At 42.5% G+C, this 19,491-nt stretch overlaps 1 protein-coding gene across 1 annotated transcript in view; it reads left to right on the forward strand.

Annotated features, from left to right (window-relative positions):
• LOC141105653 (alpha-2-macroglobulin-like protein 1) overlaps positions 1-14,655 on the forward strand; it is a 245,551-nt gene extending 230,896 nt beyond the window's left edge. Inside the window, exons 34-36 of the mRNA XM_073595630.1 lie at positions 1,027-1,129; positions 10,663-10,696; positions 14,512-14,655. Coding sequence (XP_073451731.1) covers positions 1,027-1,129; positions 10,663-10,696; position 14,512 — 138 coding nt within the window. The 3' untranslated portion in view covers positions 14,513-14,655. The remainder of the gene's footprint in view (positions 1-1,026; positions 1,130-10,662; positions 10,697-14,511) is intronic.
• Positions 14,656-19,491: the final 4,836 nt, after the last annotated feature.

Genomic DNA, 19,491 nt, shown 5'->3' on the forward strand with positions numbered 1-19,491 from the left:
TGGTCTGAGCACTGACAAGCTGACCCTTCAACCTCTGCAGCAATGCTGGCAGCACTGATACGTCTATTTCCCAACCTCTGGAAAATATGACTCTATATAAGACAATCTCTGGATATGACGCTGAGCACATGCACTCAGCTTCTTTGGTCGACCATTGCGAAGCCTGTTCTGAGTGGACCCCCTGCCCTGTTAAAACACTGTATAGTCTTGGCCACCGTGCTGCAACTCAGTTTCAGGGTCTTGGCAATCTTGTTATAGCCTAGGCCATCTTTATGTAGAGCAGGAGTCTCAAACTGGCGGCCCTCCAGCTGTTGCAAAACTACAAGTCCCATGAGGCATTGCAAGCCTGACAGTTACAACCATGACTCTCACAGGCAGAAGCATGATAGGACTTGTAGTTTTGCAACAGCTGGAGGGCTACCAGTTTGAGACCCCTGATGTAGAACAACAATTCCAGCCAATGCCATGTTGAACTTCCAGTGACCAGTATGAGAGAGTGAGAGCGATAATATCAAATTTAACACACTTGCTCCCCATTCACACCTGAGACCTTGTAACATTAATGAGTCACATGACACCGGGTAGGGAAAATGGCTAATTGGGCCCAATTTGGACATTTTCACTTAGGGGTGTTCTCAATTTATTTACTTTTTTTTTTTTGTGTGGATTTTTAGTTTACAGCACAGTTTATATATAATACATTCAAGTTAGAAGTATCATTCAATTAGATTGTATCACTTATTTTTCTCAATACATGGTCACACATGCTGAGATTATTTAACGGAACAGCGCACCATTCGTTTTTTTTAGTGTTTATATTCCTGTCCAGGATTTGGGTTGCATCAATTTATTATCAGACCAGCGCAGAAATACATTTTTTGTTTATTTGAATTCCTCCAACACACCTATTTGTTGTGGAAGGGACAGAAACAGTGACTCAATTTTCAGCAAATGTTATTAGAAGTTATTTTGTCATCTATTGTTTGGATATATTCAGCCCTGATTTGTGTCTTTTTGTCTCCTTAGATAAGTCATGATCCTGTACATATCAACATCCTGATAGAACAGGACATCGAGGTTATAGACCCGAAGCCTGCCCCTGTGAAAGTGTTTGATTATTACGAGACAGGTGAGATGTGAAATTAGCATTAGGCTCTGTCATTAACTGAAATATTTCCAGTTTAAGATTTTCATACAAACAGTTGTACAAAAAATTCTAGTCAGCACACTCAATAATGCCTACAAAGACTTCAAAATTGTATGTGATTTTAACATTCAGCTTTGGAATGAACATAATTTCCCATTCAAATACCACATACTGTACATTGAAAAAAGGGGGTAGCCTCTGTGGTCAATAATGACGGTAAAAAGACATAATATGTATCATCATCCAGAATTTGGAAATAAAGAGATCGGGTCCCCAACCAAGCTTCCCAAGAGAAAAGGGGTAATTGGACTATCTCGGTACGGTAAGGCAAATACATTCAATGGTGTAGGCAGATATATAAAAGTACTGCAAAAGTTTATTAATACAAAAATAATCATCATTTAGAGGTTAAAAACATGATAACAGTCCATATATATATATCACCAAGACAATGATCCCCAAACAGAGGAGATCGCAATGGGATAGTTGATCACGGATAACATCTCAACTAGTTTCGCGGACTATTGCCGCTTCATCAGGGGGGTATCTGTAATTTGATAAACAGATGATCAAGAACAGTATAACTCTACTAAGAACATAAACAATAGCAAAGTTTAATGCAGCATGTCAATTAAGTGAAATATTATATATAGAAGGGGGAAGAACGATACTGCTTACCCACATCTCGGCGGGCACGAGGTACAAGGCGTCACCATCAATCATACTGTACATTGTAAGAAATGTGTTAATTTAAGGCAAAATTCCCATCTTGCTACTTCAAATTTTTCCTGCCACTAGGACCAAATACAAACATTGTTTTCACCTCATTATTGATTAGGACACTGAACCAACTTTCTAAAAACAAAGCTTTTGTAATGAAATGCCACTAGTGTAGGACCAGCTTAAGCCTGTCATATATCTGGACACTTCAAACTGAAAATACAGTAAATGGCTTGATGTTAGTCTGAGGTAAAAGTATAGGGATGAGACCCCAAAATTCAAAAAGCAGAGGTGCCCACGGCTTAGAAAGAAACTGTCAAGTGTGTTCCTCACACCGGGTAGGTATTTATTGGTCACAAAACAGGTAAAACACACCATCAAGGTTTTGTTTGGCTCTTTACTTCATCAGAAAAAGGTGTAAAGCAAACAGTGTAGAACAAAATAATATAATTCAGTTCCACAATTGAATAAATTAAAATAAGTAGGTTACAAAAGAATATAGTTAAAATAGTCAAAGTGGATGCTTTCTGTTTACAGATAGGTATAGGTTCGACCACTGCAATGATGATTAAAAATATCGTTTGAAACAAGAGATGTGTAGATATGATCATATAACAATACATATACAGTAAATAGATGTGATTGTATCATTACACATATAACAATAAACAATATACTGTAAATCATTAACAATATGTATCCAATAAATAAGTAAGTATGTAAAAATAAATAATAATCTTATAATAGTTATCTGATGATGCATATTGATGGAATGGACTATTAAGCACTCCTATGATTGAAAATCACCTCAAAAAGAATATATTTAAAGGTGAGTGTGAATCCCAATTGGATAACAGGATTTCTCTCCAAAGTCCATAGCCAATCCAAAGGTGATGAGCAAATAGCTGATCTGCCAAGGGACAGTTAATGGCTGAAAAGGGAGAACATGAAACAGACAAAAAGAAAAGCCAAGAAACTGCCCAGTACACCAGCAACAACTAAAATAAGCTTTAATTACCTTTTACAAAGGGTGCCAGGGGCTCGCAATCCCTTGGGGCCACTTCACAATACTTGGCACAGTGACTCTGACATTCAAAAGGAGAACAACTGGGGGAGTCAATGGATGAGAAGGTTCATAAGCCTAATAATAGCAAGCAATGCCAAACTGCAGTTTCTAAAGCTAGCAGAATACATATATAGCGCTTACCCCACGAAGGAGCGGCTGATTAATTGTTATATCCGTAATTCACGTTTACCACCTGACCCATCGCAGCCCATAAAATCAGAAACAGTCCATATTGCATTTTTCTCTTGCTTTATTAAGTAACATTAACTGGGATAGGAGAAGGGTTCTTTTGAGATGCTCTTTTGTTGCTTTGTAATCTTTTCTTTGCCTCTCATGCAAAAGACCTAGCAGCATTGCGGATAATAGGAAATCACTCTATGCGATTTCTTCATCAGGAAAGATGGAAGTAGATTTAATAGAGAATAATTGATAAAGAGTCACTCTGAATAACTTCTTCATCTGCAGAACTTTTTTAGGACAGTCTGTATCTCTATATGTGTACTAGCAGCTTCACCGCCACCTCTTTACCACTACTTCCCATCTGCATGGGACTTCCAAGTTGAGCTAAAGAAAAATCACTCTGAATAACTCCTCCCGCTTGATTGATTGGAATCCCGGGGCATTGTTGAACCCAAAGTCACAGGCCATCACCGCCTGTCTCACTGACTTGCGTACCAACATCCTTCCAGCCTCTGGCAGTACCCTTCCCTTGGGCTTTAATAGTCCATGTACCACTCATAAACGATCGATCGCCCAGTTGTCCTCCGCTTAGTTGCTACTTCTTCAGCAATGATTCCTTGATCCTCCTTTATGGCATGCTCCCTTCCCCGCAGGGGCGGCCAACGACACCAGCGACTACATGCTGTGCGGTGTCATCTACTCCTCTACGGGTGCCGGTTCCCCACCCTCCTCGCAGGGGGGGGGCTCTGTTGGCTCCCCCTAGGGGGAACCTCTCCCCTCCGGGAACCAGGCTAGGCTCCTCTCCAAGCTTGAACAGGAAACTCCCTGACTGACCATGTGACCCGGCTTTTATATGAGAGTCCCGGGGCGTTATCCAACAAATTAATGATTGTCCGGGACTAGCATACAAACTACCTGCCACTCAAATCCCAAATGAACAAACAGGCCTGCTAAAATGGTACAAACCTGCCTAAATTTACCTGAAACTATAAACTAACAAAAAAAGTCACATACTTAAAAGTAGGTTCCCGCTACACATAAAATAGTATTAAAAGAGCTATAGATCCAAAGGAGAGACATAATTTTCCCTCTCCAAAAATTAGTAAATTCAGTTTTGGGTATCAATTCACAAAAAAGATATAGGAGAACTGGAGGGCAACCAAACTAATAACAGGCATGGAAAAGCTCAGCCAAAATGAATGTATTCTCTCCTTAGCAGAGGTGATTAAGAGGTGATATGCTCACCATTAGGGATGGGCCGAACACTCCCCGGTTTGGTTCACACCAGAACATGCGAACAGACAAAGAATTTGTGCAAACACCATTAAAGTGTATGGGACACGAACGTGAAAAATCAAAAGTGCTCATTTTAAAGGCTTATATGCAAGTTATTGCTATAAAAAGTTTTTTTGGGACCTGGGTCCTGTCCCAGGGGACATGTATCAATGCAAAATAAAAGTTTTTAAAACGGCTGTTTTTTTAGGAGCAGTGATTTTACTTTCAATGGTTTTTTATTGAATTTTTCACATAAACAAAGGAAAATAAAACAGGTGTGAATGGTGTCTGTCATACAGTTGACATAGTAAGTTGACACATTTAGTTGAATACAAAGGACAGATCCTGGTAGCAATAGAGTGAATGTTGGGAAGAATTCAATTGCTAAGTTATCAGGTAACAGGTGTTGTCTACTCCCTCCTAGACGCCCCCGATGGGTTCAAACTGTATCAGAAAGGGGAGACAACACACCGACTGTCATTGTGATCACTTCTAGTGCACCTACTAAACAGATATAAAGACAAAACTAGAAAAGAAAAGGATAATAGGAAGAAGAAAGAGTGGGAAATAAGGGAGGAAATAGATATAATTAGTATAGGTAACAAGATGCACCGGTTGATAGAAAATTCAGTGTAACAAATTACACCTTATTATGTTGTTGCTATAACCATCCATAGGTACTATCCTCGGGTATATATGTGGGTAGGAAGGTGCACTTGCTAGCTGGGAGGTGAGAGGAAGTGTGAAAGAACAGTCACCCTACATTAGTCGTTATATATAAGGAATCAAGGTATACATAAAGTATGGACTGGGTGAATAGGCCTTGATGGATAATTTATCATCCTTTGACTGTACATCTTGGGTTGGATAGCCAGCAATCCCATTTAGCTCTAAATGATTTGCTCTTGAGGTCGGTGATTGCTAGTAGATTCTCCATCTCGCATTGGTGGTTTAGAGTAAATATAGCATCAGTGGGAGATGGGGATTTGGCTGTGTTCCACAGCCTTGTGATAGTTAGTTTTGCTGCTAACAAAAGTTGTGTAACCACTACTCTTAAGATGGGTTAGAATTCTTGTATCGTTAGATGTAGTGATGCAAGTTCAGGATTGGGATCTATGTGTCGGTCGCATATGTCTGATAGTATTGAGAAGGTCTTGTTCCAGAAGGATTGTATGGATTTGCATGACCATAGGATATGGTACAATGTGCCTAATTCTCCGCAGTTCCTCCAGCACAGGTTTGTGTGGTCGGGGTAATACTTAGAGAGTTTGTAGGGGTAAGGTACCAGGATGTACTACTTTTTGAAAATATTCCCTTGTTAACACATCTGGAAGAAGAGTATGTGGTGAAGAATGCTATTTTCCAGTAGTTATCTGGAAAAGTCTTACCCAGGGTTTTTTCCCATTTAGTCATAGTGGTAGTTTTGGAAAATGATTCCAGGGCATTATAGATGTGGTAGAATAGGTAAATTCCTTTGATTGGAATAGTAGGGTCTTGAAAGAACGTGTATATTGAGGCTGGTAATTCCAAGTGGAAAGGTAGGGGGTGTTTCCTTAGAAAGGTTCAAATTTGTAAATAGGGAAAATGTGCAGGGGGGGGGGGGGGGGGGGCTTAAATTGGGAGACCAAACAATCAAAATCCTGGAGGGATGAATCCTGATATAGATCTTTTAGAAGATTAAGGCCATTTGATTTCAAGAGTTTCAAGTCCAGGCAAGGTATGAAGTGTTCGAGCACTGAGATTAGGGTAGAAATTTTACAGAATGATCCATTAGTTGATTAGAAAGCGGGGAGCTCTGACCACAGTTTATTGGATATCTGTACTGTTGGGATAGGAGAAATAGGGACAGAGGCTCCTAATTTGATGGTGATAAGGGTCGACTTGAGGTCTTTGTGTAGAGTACTACTAGCCTCCGTGGGTGTCCAGGATTTGTGTGCAGAGGGGGTCCATCAATATTTAAGCTGGTCCATGACATAGGCTTTGTAATATGCTGTAACATTGGGGACTCCCATTCCGCCATGTTTTCTATGTTTTAACATAAGGAGAAAGCACCTGGGAGGATTGCGGTTCCATATGTACTGGCTGAAAATTATTTGGACCGAGCAAAGGAAGGTGCGTGGTAGGGGGATTATTATTGTGCGGAATAAATAGAGTTTGGGGGGATCAGCATTTTTAAAGACGCTATTTTCCCTGCTGTGGACAGATCTTGGGTGTGTAAGTGGGACAGTTGTTGGGGTAAACATTCCACGAAGGACTTAAAATTGTATCTGTAAAGTTGTGAAGTGTATTGGGTCAATTGAGTTCCCAAAAAGGGCAGTGAGTGGGGAGACCAAATAAAGGGGAATTCCCTGGTTAAATAGGTGCGCATGTGGGTAGGGATGTTGATACCTAGTATTTGGGATTTGGTGGCATTCAGTTTATAGTATGATACAGCACTAAATTATTGTAATAGTTTCTGTGTCTTTGTCAGGGAAGTCTTGGGATTGGATAGTATGAGCATGACGTCGTCAGTGAACAGGCTTATTTTATGTTCTGTACCGGCTATGGAGAGGCCTGTGATATTATGGTGGGATCTGATACTGTCTGCTAACGGTTCCATGAGAAGTGTAAAAATTGGTGCCATTGGTTATGTGTATCAGGGAGCAGTGATTTTAATAATGCTTCAAGTGAAACAATAAAAATGAAACATTCCTTTAAATATCGTGCCTGGGGGGGGTCTCCTTAGTCTGCCTGTAAAGTGGCACATCTTTCCCATGTGTTTTACTGTGCCACAGCAAAATGACATTTCTAAAGGAAAAAATTTAATTTAAAATTGCTTGTGGCTGTAATGTATTGTAGGCTCCTGGTAATATAGATGAAAAACCATTAATGTAAACGGGTGATCACGCAATGTCAGAAGGGGTGGGGTCACCCGTTTTGGGGGTGTTTTAACAAAGGAATTGTCAAAAACTGTCTCCTGTCATTTTCATATTTTTACACTTTTTTTGGTGAATGGGTAGAGGTACCCCTACCCCTTCACATGGGGGGGCTGGGATCTGGGGGCAACCTTGTTAAAGGGGGTTTCCAGATTTCGATAAGCCCCCAGCCCGCAGACCCCCACAACCACCGGGCAAGGGTTGTGGGTAGGGTTGTCCCGATACCACTTTTTTAGGACTGAGTACAAGTACCGATACTTTTTTTCAAGTACTCGCCGATACCGATTACCGATACTTTTTTTTTAATGTCACGTGACAGTTTTTTTTTTTTTTTTACAATGCTTTCTTTTTTTTTCTTTTTTTTGGGGGGGGAGGGGGTGAATGGTGTCTGTGTGTTTTTTTTTATTTGCATTTATTATTTTTTACAATAATTTTTTTTTTTATTCTTTATTGCAATATGTTTTTTTTTCTTTTTTAATCAGCCCTGTTGGGGCGCTTTGGTGAGATATCAGGGGTCCTAACAGACCCCTGATATCTCCCCCTTCAGACATAGAAAGAGACCGAGGATAGAGATTCCCCAGTCCTTTTCTCTGCAGCCTCAACTGCACTGAGAATGAATGGAGAGAAGACAGCGGCTCCTCTCCATTCATAAACTGACACATCGTAATCACAGGAGATTACAATGTTTCAGTTATGTGAATGGACCGAGTCAGCTGACTCGGTCCATTCACACAGCGGAGAGGGACAGCGGAGGGGGACAGAGGAAGAGAGAGGGACAGCGGAACGGAGGGGAACAGAGGAGAGGGGGACAGCGGAACGGAGGGGGACAGCGGAACGGAGGGGGACAGAGAAGGAGAGGGGGACAGCGGAACGGCATAACAGAGGGGGACAGCAGAACGAAGAGGGACAGAGGAAAGGAGGGGGCATGGAGGATGAGGTGACAGTCAGCAGTGATCGCGTGTGAGGGAGTTACAAGCACCGATCACCGCTGTATGTCACTAAAGCAGCTAAAAGCCGCAGGGGGAGAAGCTTGTAACTCCCCCACGCGCTGATCACTGCTGACTGTCCAGGTATCGGCGGAAGCATTTGCCCGAGTACAAGTACTTGGGCAAATACTCGGTATCGGTGCCGATACCAATACTAGTATCGGTATCGGGACAACCCTAGTTGTGGGGATGAGGCCCATTTTTTTTTACATTTTGACGTAGGGTTCCCCTTAACCACTTCAATACACTTTGTTATATACACTACACTGCCTGCACTGTCTGTATATAGAGTCTACATTGAATATTTAGTCTACACTAAATGCAGAATAAATTAAAAAAAAAACAAAAAAAAACATATATATATATATATATATATATATATATATATATATATATATATCTCCGTCCACAGTCACACACTATACACGGCCGCTGTGTAAGCAGCCTTATATAGTGTGGACTTAGTCCCCCTGAGCCATGATTGGCATCCTGCCTTTGGCCAATTATGGCTCTCGCAGCAGAGTGTGCTGTGATTGGCAAAAGCATGCAGGTCAGGTGCATGCTTTGGCCAATCATCAGACATAAATGCACACGCTCAAATTTGCAGCGAACGTCCCGTAATATTCCTTAATCAGCGAACAGGCGAACACCCACTGTTCAAGTCGAACTTACGCTCGACTCGAACATTGAGCTCATCCCTACTCACCATGTATAAATACATAAGTGGTCCATATTGTGAACTTGATGTTGAGTTATTCACTTTGAGGTCATTACACAGGACAAGGGGGCACTCTTTACATCTGGAGGAAAAAAGAGATTTAGCCTTTAAATGTGGAAAGGATTTTTCACAGTTAGGCCCCTTTCACACTGGGGCGGTAGGGGGAGTTGGCGGCAAAACAGCGCTATTTTTAGCGCTGTTTTACCTCGGTATTCGCCCGCTAGCGGTGCAGTTTTAACCCCCCGCTGGCGGCCAAAAAGGGTTAAAACCCCTCGTATAGCGCGGCTATAGTCGCGGTATTACCGCGGTTTAGCCGCGCTGTCCCATTGATTTCAATGGGCAGGAGCGGTTTAGGAGCGGTGAATACACTGCTCCTTCACCGCTCCAAAGATGCGGCTGACAGGATATTTTTTTCTTCTCCTGCCAGCGCACCGCTTCAGTGTGAAAGCCCTCGGGCTTTCACACTAAACACACAGAGGAGGCTGTTTTGGGTCGGTTTGGAGGCGCTATTTTTAGCGCAATAACACCTGCAAACCGCCCCAGTGTGAAAGGGGCCCAAGAGCTGTGAAAATGTGGAATAGGCTCCCTCAAAAACTAGCAGATAGTTTTAAAAATAGAGTTGGATGCATTCCTACATGCACAAAGTATAACTGAATACTAACATTTTTAGGTAATAAAACCAGGGGCAGTTAATCCAGGGAATATCCGTTTGCCTTCTGGGGAATCGGGAAGTCATTTTTTTTCCCCTGCTGAGGCTTTATTGGAATTTTTTTGTCTTCCTCTGGGTCAATTGTGGGTATAGAGTTATGTATATGGAGGTTTGCTATTTGTTTCTTTCTTTCTGTAGGTTGAACTAGATGGACTTGTGTCTTTTCTTTCAACCTGACTAACTACCCTGTTTCCCCGAAAATAAGACCTAGCGTGATTGTCGGTGATGGCTGCAATATAAGCCCTACCCCCCAATTAAGCCCTAATTAAAGTCCTTGTAGGTCTTATTTTAAGGGTAGGGCTTTTTTTCGGGGAAACACGGTAGGACTTATTTGGGGGTGTTGAGCTTATTTTGCAGCCATCACCGACAATCACACTAGGTCTTATTTTCAGGGAAACAGGGTATGTAACTGTATGTAACTTTGCATCATAAAAGTATCTGTCTATATTTCAGTTTACCAGTCCTTGGATGAGGTGGCTGCATTTGTTTTATTTTTTTCAGCCTTCATTGTACTATATCTATGGAGAAGCAACGTTGTCCCCCTAAGACAGGAAGTGAGATAGGATTACAGGACATTCCTGCCCATCTTTGAAAAATAGGGGAAGGTGTTTTGTAGATTTTAGTGTAGAATTGTTAGCTCACTGCAGTTAGAAGCTTGCTGGTTTTCTGGCAGGATCAATTGGTATTTTTGTTGTTAACGACACATAAAAAAGACTTTAAATGGTATATTTCACAAACCAAGAGGAAACAATTGAGAGAAGTTCATTGTTAGAGTTTAGATAAACTTTACATTAGCTAATAAAAGACATGACATAAAGACCAAACATTCTGTTTCATTTGATGGCTTACATAGTACAACACTCAGCTGCTACATTTACAGCTTCAGTTATTATACATTTGAATGAAAACACTTACTCACAGTGTCCTACCTGTTGCTGTTTTTTAGCTGATGAAGCCTTTGCAGAATACAACTCTCCCTGGTAAGTGCATTTATTCTGTTTCCAGTTTTTCATATTCCAACCAGCACAGAGCCTCATGTACTTGGATTACTGCAGAAGAGAGATCAGTCATTCAGCTTCCAAGAGTAAGGCCTCATGCAAAAATGAGCTGCAAGGCCACTACCAACGCCAGGAAAAAGCCGCGTTAGCTTTTAGCAGCATTTCTCTGCCTCTATTCAAAATCAATGGTTCCTTATGGGAGCCGTCTTAACTGGTCTGACTTTCAGCCCATTGATTTAAAAAGAAGTCGCATCCAAGTCGGATAATGATGATCCGACTTGTGGGGCGACTTGTGCTGTCAGGATCTTGAGGGGGAACCCCACGCCAAAATGAAAAAAACTGCATGGTCCCCCCAAGATCCATTCCAGGCCCTTCGAGTCTGGTATGAATCTTGAAAGGGAACCTCATGCCAAGTTGAAGAAAAAAAAATTTGGCGCGGGCCCCCCCCCCAAGACCATACCAGACCCTTCGGATTACTACAGAAGAGAGCTCAGTCATTCAGCTAGCTGAAAGGCCACTACCAATGCCAGGCAAAAGCCGCGTTAGCTTTTAGCAGCGTTTCTCTGTCTCTATTCAAAAGCAATGGTTCCTTATGAGAGCCGTCTGACTTTCAGCCCATTGATTTAAGTAGAAGTTGCATCCAAGTCGGATAATGATGATCCGACTTGTGGTGCGACTTGTGCTCTGAGGATCTTGAGGGGGATCCCCATGCCAAAAAAAAAATAAAATGGCATGGGGTCCTCCCCAAGATCCATACCAGACCCTTATCCGAGTATGCAGCCCGTCAGGTCAGGAAAGTGGGGGATAAGCGAGCGCCCCTCCCTCCTGGACCATACAAGGCCACACGCCCTCAACGTGAAGAGGGTATGGGGGCTTTGGGGCAGGTGAGGCTCTGTGCCCCCCACTCCAAAGCACCTTGTTCCCATATTGATGGAGACAAGGGCCTCCTTCTCACAACCCTGGATGGTGGTTGTGGGGGTTTGTGGCAAGGGGCTTATCAGAATATGGAAGTCCCCTTTAAGAAGATAGATAGGATGAACAGTTAAGGCTCAGAAGGCTATCAAAATATTTACTAACTTGTGTAGCTAATTTTTTGCTTGTACATGATGTCTGAAAAAGGAGTTTTCTCCACATTATCTACTTTGGAGTATTTACAGTGATCCCATGCAATACTAGTGTCCAAAGGTTGTACTCTTTGTTGCTAAAGCAATGTGCTCAAGGATGAAAAGGACTATTAAAGAAAATAACTGAATATAAACAGGCAACCACTGAAGGTCTTCACTCTATCAGTATAACACACATAACCTGAATGGTCTAAAGACGGTTCTGTTTATGCACATTTTTAAAGGCATTGTAAAGCTTCTTACCTGCACCTTGTGCTTTTCACTTGCATAAGGTGTGCATTGATCATGTCGTTTCAATGGGGTTGATTTACATACCTCCCAACTTTTTGAGATGGGAATGAGGGACACCTATTAGCAAATGTATGTAGGCATAGGACACGCCCCCCTTAAAGGAGAATTATACAAAAAATTATTAGTTAAACCCACAAGTGCTTTATTTTTACCACTACTATTCCTTTATATTGGCTTTTGAAGTTTACAAATGCAGCAATTTAGTAATTGGATGAAAGATTTAGCACCCGGAAACACTTTGTGAAAGATAAATAGTGCATTTTATACACAATTATATAGATCAGACGAAAATGAGGGGATAGAGGGACTTTGTTCCAAATCAGGGACAGTCCCTCCAATTGAGGGACAGTTGGGAGGTATGGATGTACTAAAACTGGAGCGTGCAATATCTGGAAGAGCTCTCCATGGTAGCCAATCATCTTCTAACTCCAGCTTGTTCCATTAAAGTTTGACAGAAAAAAAACTGGAAGCTGATTAGTTTCTATGCAGAGCTGAACCAGATTTTGCACTCTCCAGTTTTAGTTAATCAACTCCATTGTGTCATTTGTTGTTCTGCACACACAGTCCATGGTAGGGTAAGTCTTCACATTCCTAGGGTATTCAGTATGGCACTGCACAGGCTAATGCATGACCATTGTTAGTAGTGTGAAACTGACAATTACTGTAAAGAAACTACATATCCCACAATCCATTGTTCTCTCTGTCTAGTGCTCTGCAGTTGAGAGCTGAATAGTTACTAGAGCATTCACAAACACCAAGAGCTCACAATGCAATTGGAAGATTTATTTTTATTACATTGGCACTCCCATATTTGTGATGCAACAGAGCAAATAATAAGACATGCATTGGATATTGTGTGACCTGGAACAGGAAGTTGTCTTGTCTCTTTGGGAATAGGGACAGGCTAGCTGTAGAAATACATGAACATAGAGGAATTGATCAGCTATGACATCACAAACTACAACCACGACATGTGAGCCCATCGTTACAAGGTAAAGACACAGGGGATATATCTACACTAATACCTAGTTAAAGCAACAAAAATGTTTGAATGCGTACAATGCCTTCAAAGCATTTCAGATTAGTCCCCACTGGCCTAGCCATAGAAATTTCTCCAGGACTGCTGGGACATACTACCAATTCGTTTTCAACTACTGCAACAAAAAAAAAACACAACCCCTTCAACACTTTTTATCTCAAATCGTAATACACCACCCCCCACTGTATTGTGCCACCACATGGCTTTGGTACTGATCATTCTTATGGAGATACTGATCTGTACAACTCAAGTATGTCTGTTGATTGTTTCTCCTCCTTGTGTCAGGAGACATTAACCACTTAAAGACCAGCCACCGCAGTTGTACCAAAAATATGTAGAAGAATACATATATCGGCCTAAACTGATGACGAAATTTGTTTTTTTTTACTTTTTTTGGGGATATTTATTATAGCAAAAAGTAAAAAATATTGTTTTTTCAAAATCTTTTGTTTATAGCACAGAAAAAAAAAACCGTAGGTGATCAAATAACACCAAAAGAAAGCTCTATTTGTGGGGAAAAAAAGACATAAATGTTTGGGTACAGCGTCGCACGACCGCGCAATCGTCAGTTAAAGCTTTGCAGTGCCGTATGGCAAAAAAATGGCCTGGGTCATTAAGGGGGCAAATCCTTCCGGCCCTTAAGTGGTTAATGTATAATCATAAAGGTGCACGAATTAAAGCAGAACAAAAGCAACCAATGGACGATATTCTTGCACATTATGGCAGAATTGCCATATAGTTTAGCCGCAAGCAATTCAAGGTCCATGCTTCTCTTCATGACTTCATCCTTCATCTCTGCCCTCTCCTCTTTTATTTCATCCGGCACAGGGTCCTCTTTCCTCTGCCATTGGCTGGACACTGATGATGTAACCTCTGGGTTAGCATACCAGTGTTACCTCATCCCAGCCCCCAGATCCATTCTCACCATCTTACAGATAGTAGGAGAGGCCCAAGACTGTACACTGCACTGCGCATGTGACACAAGCAACTGTGCACAAAAAAAAAAATAACATTCCAGCAGATGGGTAAAGGGTTTATTTTTTGGCAGAAGAGTTTTACAAAGTCAGAAAATCATCAGTCACTAACACACACCATGATTGAGTAATACTTATTTGTGTTTTCATGGTTTTTGGCACAATTATATACAATGTTATAGACACCCCGCTTCCTTTTCTGGCCTCTATGTGCTGGTGATGCTGTGATGTGGCCGGGGACAGGGCCTTTTTGAGGCGTTATAACCATATAGTGTATGGCTGACTTATAATAACTATTAATAAGTGCATGTTTGGCAATGTTTTAAGGTATAACCATGTTGCCCTCTTACATTATTTTTTTGTTTCCAGATACTAAAGGAAATGTAAGATAAAGCAGGAAAACCAAATTGAACTGAAATGCTCCAGAAGGCGACAAGCCTGAAGTAATGCAGTATACATTATGTTGAGGTTGTGTCCTGCAAAAATAAATTTCTGATACCAAGTGTCACATTATTTCTGTTGCATTATTTCATAATTATTACAGCCAAGTCAATAGTTAATTTTCTACCATACCTGTCCAGTGTTTTCTCAGACATTGTCTACTGTCTGTTGATGCAGAACGTGTCATTGACATGGTGACTTCAGCACAGTTCTCCACATCAAAGTTCTTTGAGTGGTGGGCAACTTACTGATGCCCCCTAGAGGGCAGGTCCAAAACACCCTGCACTCACCGGGATATGGACCGGCAATGGATCATATAGACAGGGGTAGGCAACCCCAGCCCTCCAGCTTTTTTGAAACTACAAGTCCCATGAGACATTGCAAGACCCATTGCAAGGCATGACTCCTAGAGGCAGAGGCATGATGAGATTTGTAGTTTCACCACAGCTGGAGGGCCAAGGTTGCATAAATATACTTATCATTATTTGTTTTTTTGATGTAAACACTGTTATTTAAAAAAAAAAAAAAAAAACAAATAATGATAAGTATATTTATATCAAGTTGATATCTTTTACATGTACAGTACATGCAAAAATCTTTGAAAAGATTATACATCCCCTTTAACCTCTTTGGATGCCAGAGCAATTTTTTTTTTCATATTCTTCACATTGTTACATATTTTAGGCTGGAAGATTACTCAAAACCCCCAAAAGATTATAAATTCTCTGAAAGCAGAGACCTTAAAATGGTGGCAGTTGTTTTATTAACCACTTCATCCCCGAGCCTCGTTTTGAGATTTGGTGTTTACAAGTTAAAAACAGGTTGTTTTTTTGCTAGAAAATTACTTAGATTATTAACCCCCAAACATTATATATATATATTTTTTTTTCTAACACCCCTCACTCATCTCCATACCTAACAGGGAGAAGGACGAGATCGACTCCGCCGCTCCTGGCGGCTCCGGTAAGCGCCGGAGAGCGGCGGGAGGAGGGGGGCCCCTCTCCCACCACCGATAAAAGTGATCTTGCGGTGAATCCACCGCAGAGACCACTTTTATCTGAAAGCGGACCGCCTGCTGAAAAAGAGGATAGCTAGCTGCTGCCATAACAATGATATCCCTCTTCAAAATACCGACGTATAACGATAAGATAAATTTGCTACTGTTTATCAAATCTATATTTTCAGTAAAAAAATACACTCAAATGAAACATTTTTTGAGCATGTAGAAGTAACTGGGTGTCTTTACAGTCTCCTGAATCACTTTTAGGTTGCATTCACACCTGAGCGTATTTTTTTTTAGGTGGAAAGTCGCAAGTTTTTACCACGATTTTGCTGCATTTTTGTACAGGTCAAAAGGTCACCAATGTAAAAAGCAGATAAACGCCTGTAATCTGCACAAAAAAGAAGCTCATGTACTTTTTTGAGCTTCAGGCATTTTGCTTCAGGAGACAGAACGCTCAGATGTGAATAGGGATGATTTAAATGAATGGGATTTTGCTTGTTGGGCGTTTTGGAACTTTTGAGATGAGCGTTTTATGAGCTGAAAACGCTCAGGTGTGAATGCATCCATACTAAAAAGCTGGCAGCTGGGAGCTATAGCAGCGGGGTGTGTGTCTACATTAGGGATGAGCTGAACACCCCCCGGTTCGGTTCGCACCAGAACCTGCGAACGGACCGAAAATTCGCACGAACATTAGAACCCCATTGACGTCTATGGGATTCAAACTTCAAAATCAAAAGTGCTCATTTTAAAGGCTAATTTGCATGGTATTGTCCTAAAAAGGGTTTGGGGACCTGGGTCCTGCCCCAGGGGACATGTATCAATGCAAAAAAAACTTTTAAAAAGGGCCGTTTTTTCGGGAGCAGTGATTTTAATGATGCTTAAAGTAAAAAAAAAAAAAAAGTGAAATATTCCTTTAAATATCGTACCTGGGGGGTGTCTATAGTATGCCTGTAAAGTGGCGCATGTTTCCCGTGCTTAGAACAGTCCCTGCACAAAATGTCATTTTTAAGGGAAAAAAACTAATTCAAAACTGCTTGCGGCTTTAATGTAATGTCGGGTCCTGGCAATATGGATGAAAATCAGTGAGACAAGCAGCATGGGTACCCCCCTGTCCATTACCAGGCCCTTTGGGTCTTGTATGGATATTAAGGGGAACCCCGCACCCAAATTAAAAAAGGAAACAGCAGTATACAGACTCTGTACTCTGAACAGCAGTATACAGGCGGTGCAAACAAGACAGGGACTGTAGGTTTGTTGTTAAGTAGAATCGGTTTGTAATTTTGAACTGTTACATTTTTAACGTGTTTAGCTCCAGCCAAAAAATCTATTTTAGGCTTTTTGGAAAACATAGGGAAGGGTTATCACCCTTGTGACATTTGTTTTGCTGTCTGTGCTCCTCTTCAGAAAATTTAACCTCACTTTTTGTCCCAATGACAAAAGTCTTTTGAAAATTTGGGTTTTTTTGTGAAACAAGGATTGGTGATAAAGCATCAGTGGAAAGGAGAAATGTTTTTCCCATATTAACTCTTACAGGAGAGAATTTCCCTTCCTAGGGGCAGATTTCATCTCACTTCCTGTTGTCTCCTTCCGTTTACAAGTAGGAGTCGTTTGTAAGTTGGATGTTTGAAAGTAGGGGCCTGCCCTATATACTAAGCAGAAATTTGGGCCTTAGGTGTTTTTGTGACCACAACACTGTAAGCTCTCACAGGGCCCTGCTGTGAAATATTAGATCAAGAATTGTAATTACACGCCCCTGTTGAACAGGGGCTGAAAAATTGGGCCTTAGGCACTGGTGCTGGTGCCACAACACTGCATCCCCTCACAGATACTCTAGTTGGAACGCAGGAATGAGCCCTGCTGCAAAGTATTGCATCAAAAATTGTAATTACACGCCCACAGGGGCTGAAAAATTGGTCCTAAGGCACTGGTGGCGGCGCCCAGAACCAAAAATGTTCTTACAAGCTATCAGCGTGATCATTGAGGAGGAAGAGGATAATTACTCAGGATAGTCACTCAGCATCAGCATAGGCAGTCTTTGAAGGGATCTGAGATTTCAAAAAAAATTATTCGGTTACATCAGCATCAGGTGCTTGGTAGCTGGTGGTGATCCAAGACTGATTCATTTTTATGAAGGTCAGTCGATCGACCGAGTTGGTGGACAGACGCACCCTGTGATCGGTTACAAAGCCTCCAGCAGCACTGAATGTGCGTTCCGAAAGAACGCTGGATGCAGGACAGGCCAGTAGCTCAATTGCATACTGTGCAAGCTCTGGCCAGTGATCCATCCTCAAGACCCAGTAACCCAGAGGATTTTCAGTGGGAAAGGTGTCCAAGTCAGATCTTGCCCTTAGGTATTCCTGCACCATGTAAAACAGACGCTGGCGATGGTTGCTGGAACCGATCATACCTTGGGGCTGCGGACTAAAAAATTGTCTGAACACATCAGTCAAACGGCCAACTTCTCCACCGCTACTTCTTTGAATGACCGAAGCCTCAGCAACACGTCCAGAAACAGGAGTTTGTAACCTACTAGTCTCTGAGAACGTGTTGCACAGACCTTTCTGCAAGGCCTCCCGAAGATGTTTCATCCTCTGCTCCCTCTGTGATGGCAAAATAAGGTCCGCAACCTTACCCTTGTAACGTGGATCAAGGAGGGTTGCCAGACAGTATTGGTCCTTCTCCTTGATACCACGAATACGAGGATCCTTACGCAGGCTTTGCAGGATCAGGGAGGCCATGCAGCGTAGGTTTGCTGAGGCATTCGGTCCGGAGTCCTCTGGGTCACTAAGGACGACATGGTCCACAACCACCTCCTCCCAGCCACATACAAGTCCATGTGTTTCTTGGGACTGATCCCTAAAGACTGCTGCTGATGCTGAGTGCCAGGCTCCACCTCCATACTGACACAATCCTCCTCCTCTTCATCCTCTTCCTGTGTGATCGGCGGGTACGCAGGAACACTGTCTGGATAAAGGGGGCCTTGAGAGCTAAGGAAGTCCTCCACCTCCATACTGACACAATCCTCCTCCTCCTCCTCCTCTTCATCCTCTTCCTGTGTGATCGGCGGGTACGCAGGAACACTGTCTGGATAAAGGGGGCCTTGAGAGCTAAGGAAGTCCTCCTCTTTCTGCCCCTGTTCTGCCTCAAGTGCCCTGTCCATTATTCCACGCAGCGTGTGCTCTAACAGGTGGACAAGGGGGACAGTGTCACTGATGCATGCACTGTCACTGCTCACCATCCTCGTGGCCTCCTCAAATGGCGACAGGACAGTGCATGCATTTCTGATCATGGCCCACTGGCGTGGGGAAAAAAAAACAAGCTCCCCTGACCCTGTCCTGGTGCCATAGTCACACAGGTACTCATTGATGGCCCTCTGCTGCATGTGCAGCCGCTGCAGCATGGCCAACGCTGGTGGGCATGTCACAGATTAGGCGGTTCTTGGGCAGGTTAAACTCCTTTTGGAGGTCTGCCAGCCGAGCACTGGCATTATATGACCAGCGGAAAGCACACAGACTTTCCTGGCCTGCCTCAGGACATCCTGTAAGCCGGGGTACCTGCCCAAGAACCGCTGCACCACCAAGTTAAGGACGTGAGCCAAGCAGGGCACATGGGTCATTTGTCCCTGTCGGAGGGCAGAGAGGAGGTTGGTGCCATTGTCGCAAACCACCATTCCTGCCTTAAGTTGGCGTGGCGTCAGCCACCTCTGAACCTGCCCCTGCAGAGCTGACAGAACCTCTGCCCCAATGTGGCTCCTGTCCCCCAAGCACACCAGCTCAAGCACCGCATGGCATCTTTTGGCCTGCATACTTGCGTAGCCCCTTGAATGGCTACGGAGCACCACTGGTTCCGAGGACAAAGCACAGGAAGAGGCCATGGAGGAAGAAGAGGAGGAGGTGGAGGAGAGA

Source organism: Aquarana catesbeiana, linkage group LG08 (assembly GCF_042186555.1).
Source record: "Aquarana catesbeiana isolate 2022-GZ linkage group LG08, ASM4218655v1, whole genome shotgun sequence".
Lineage (NCBI taxonomy): Eukaryota > Metazoa > Chordata > Amphibia > Anura > Ranidae > Aquarana > Aquarana catesbeiana.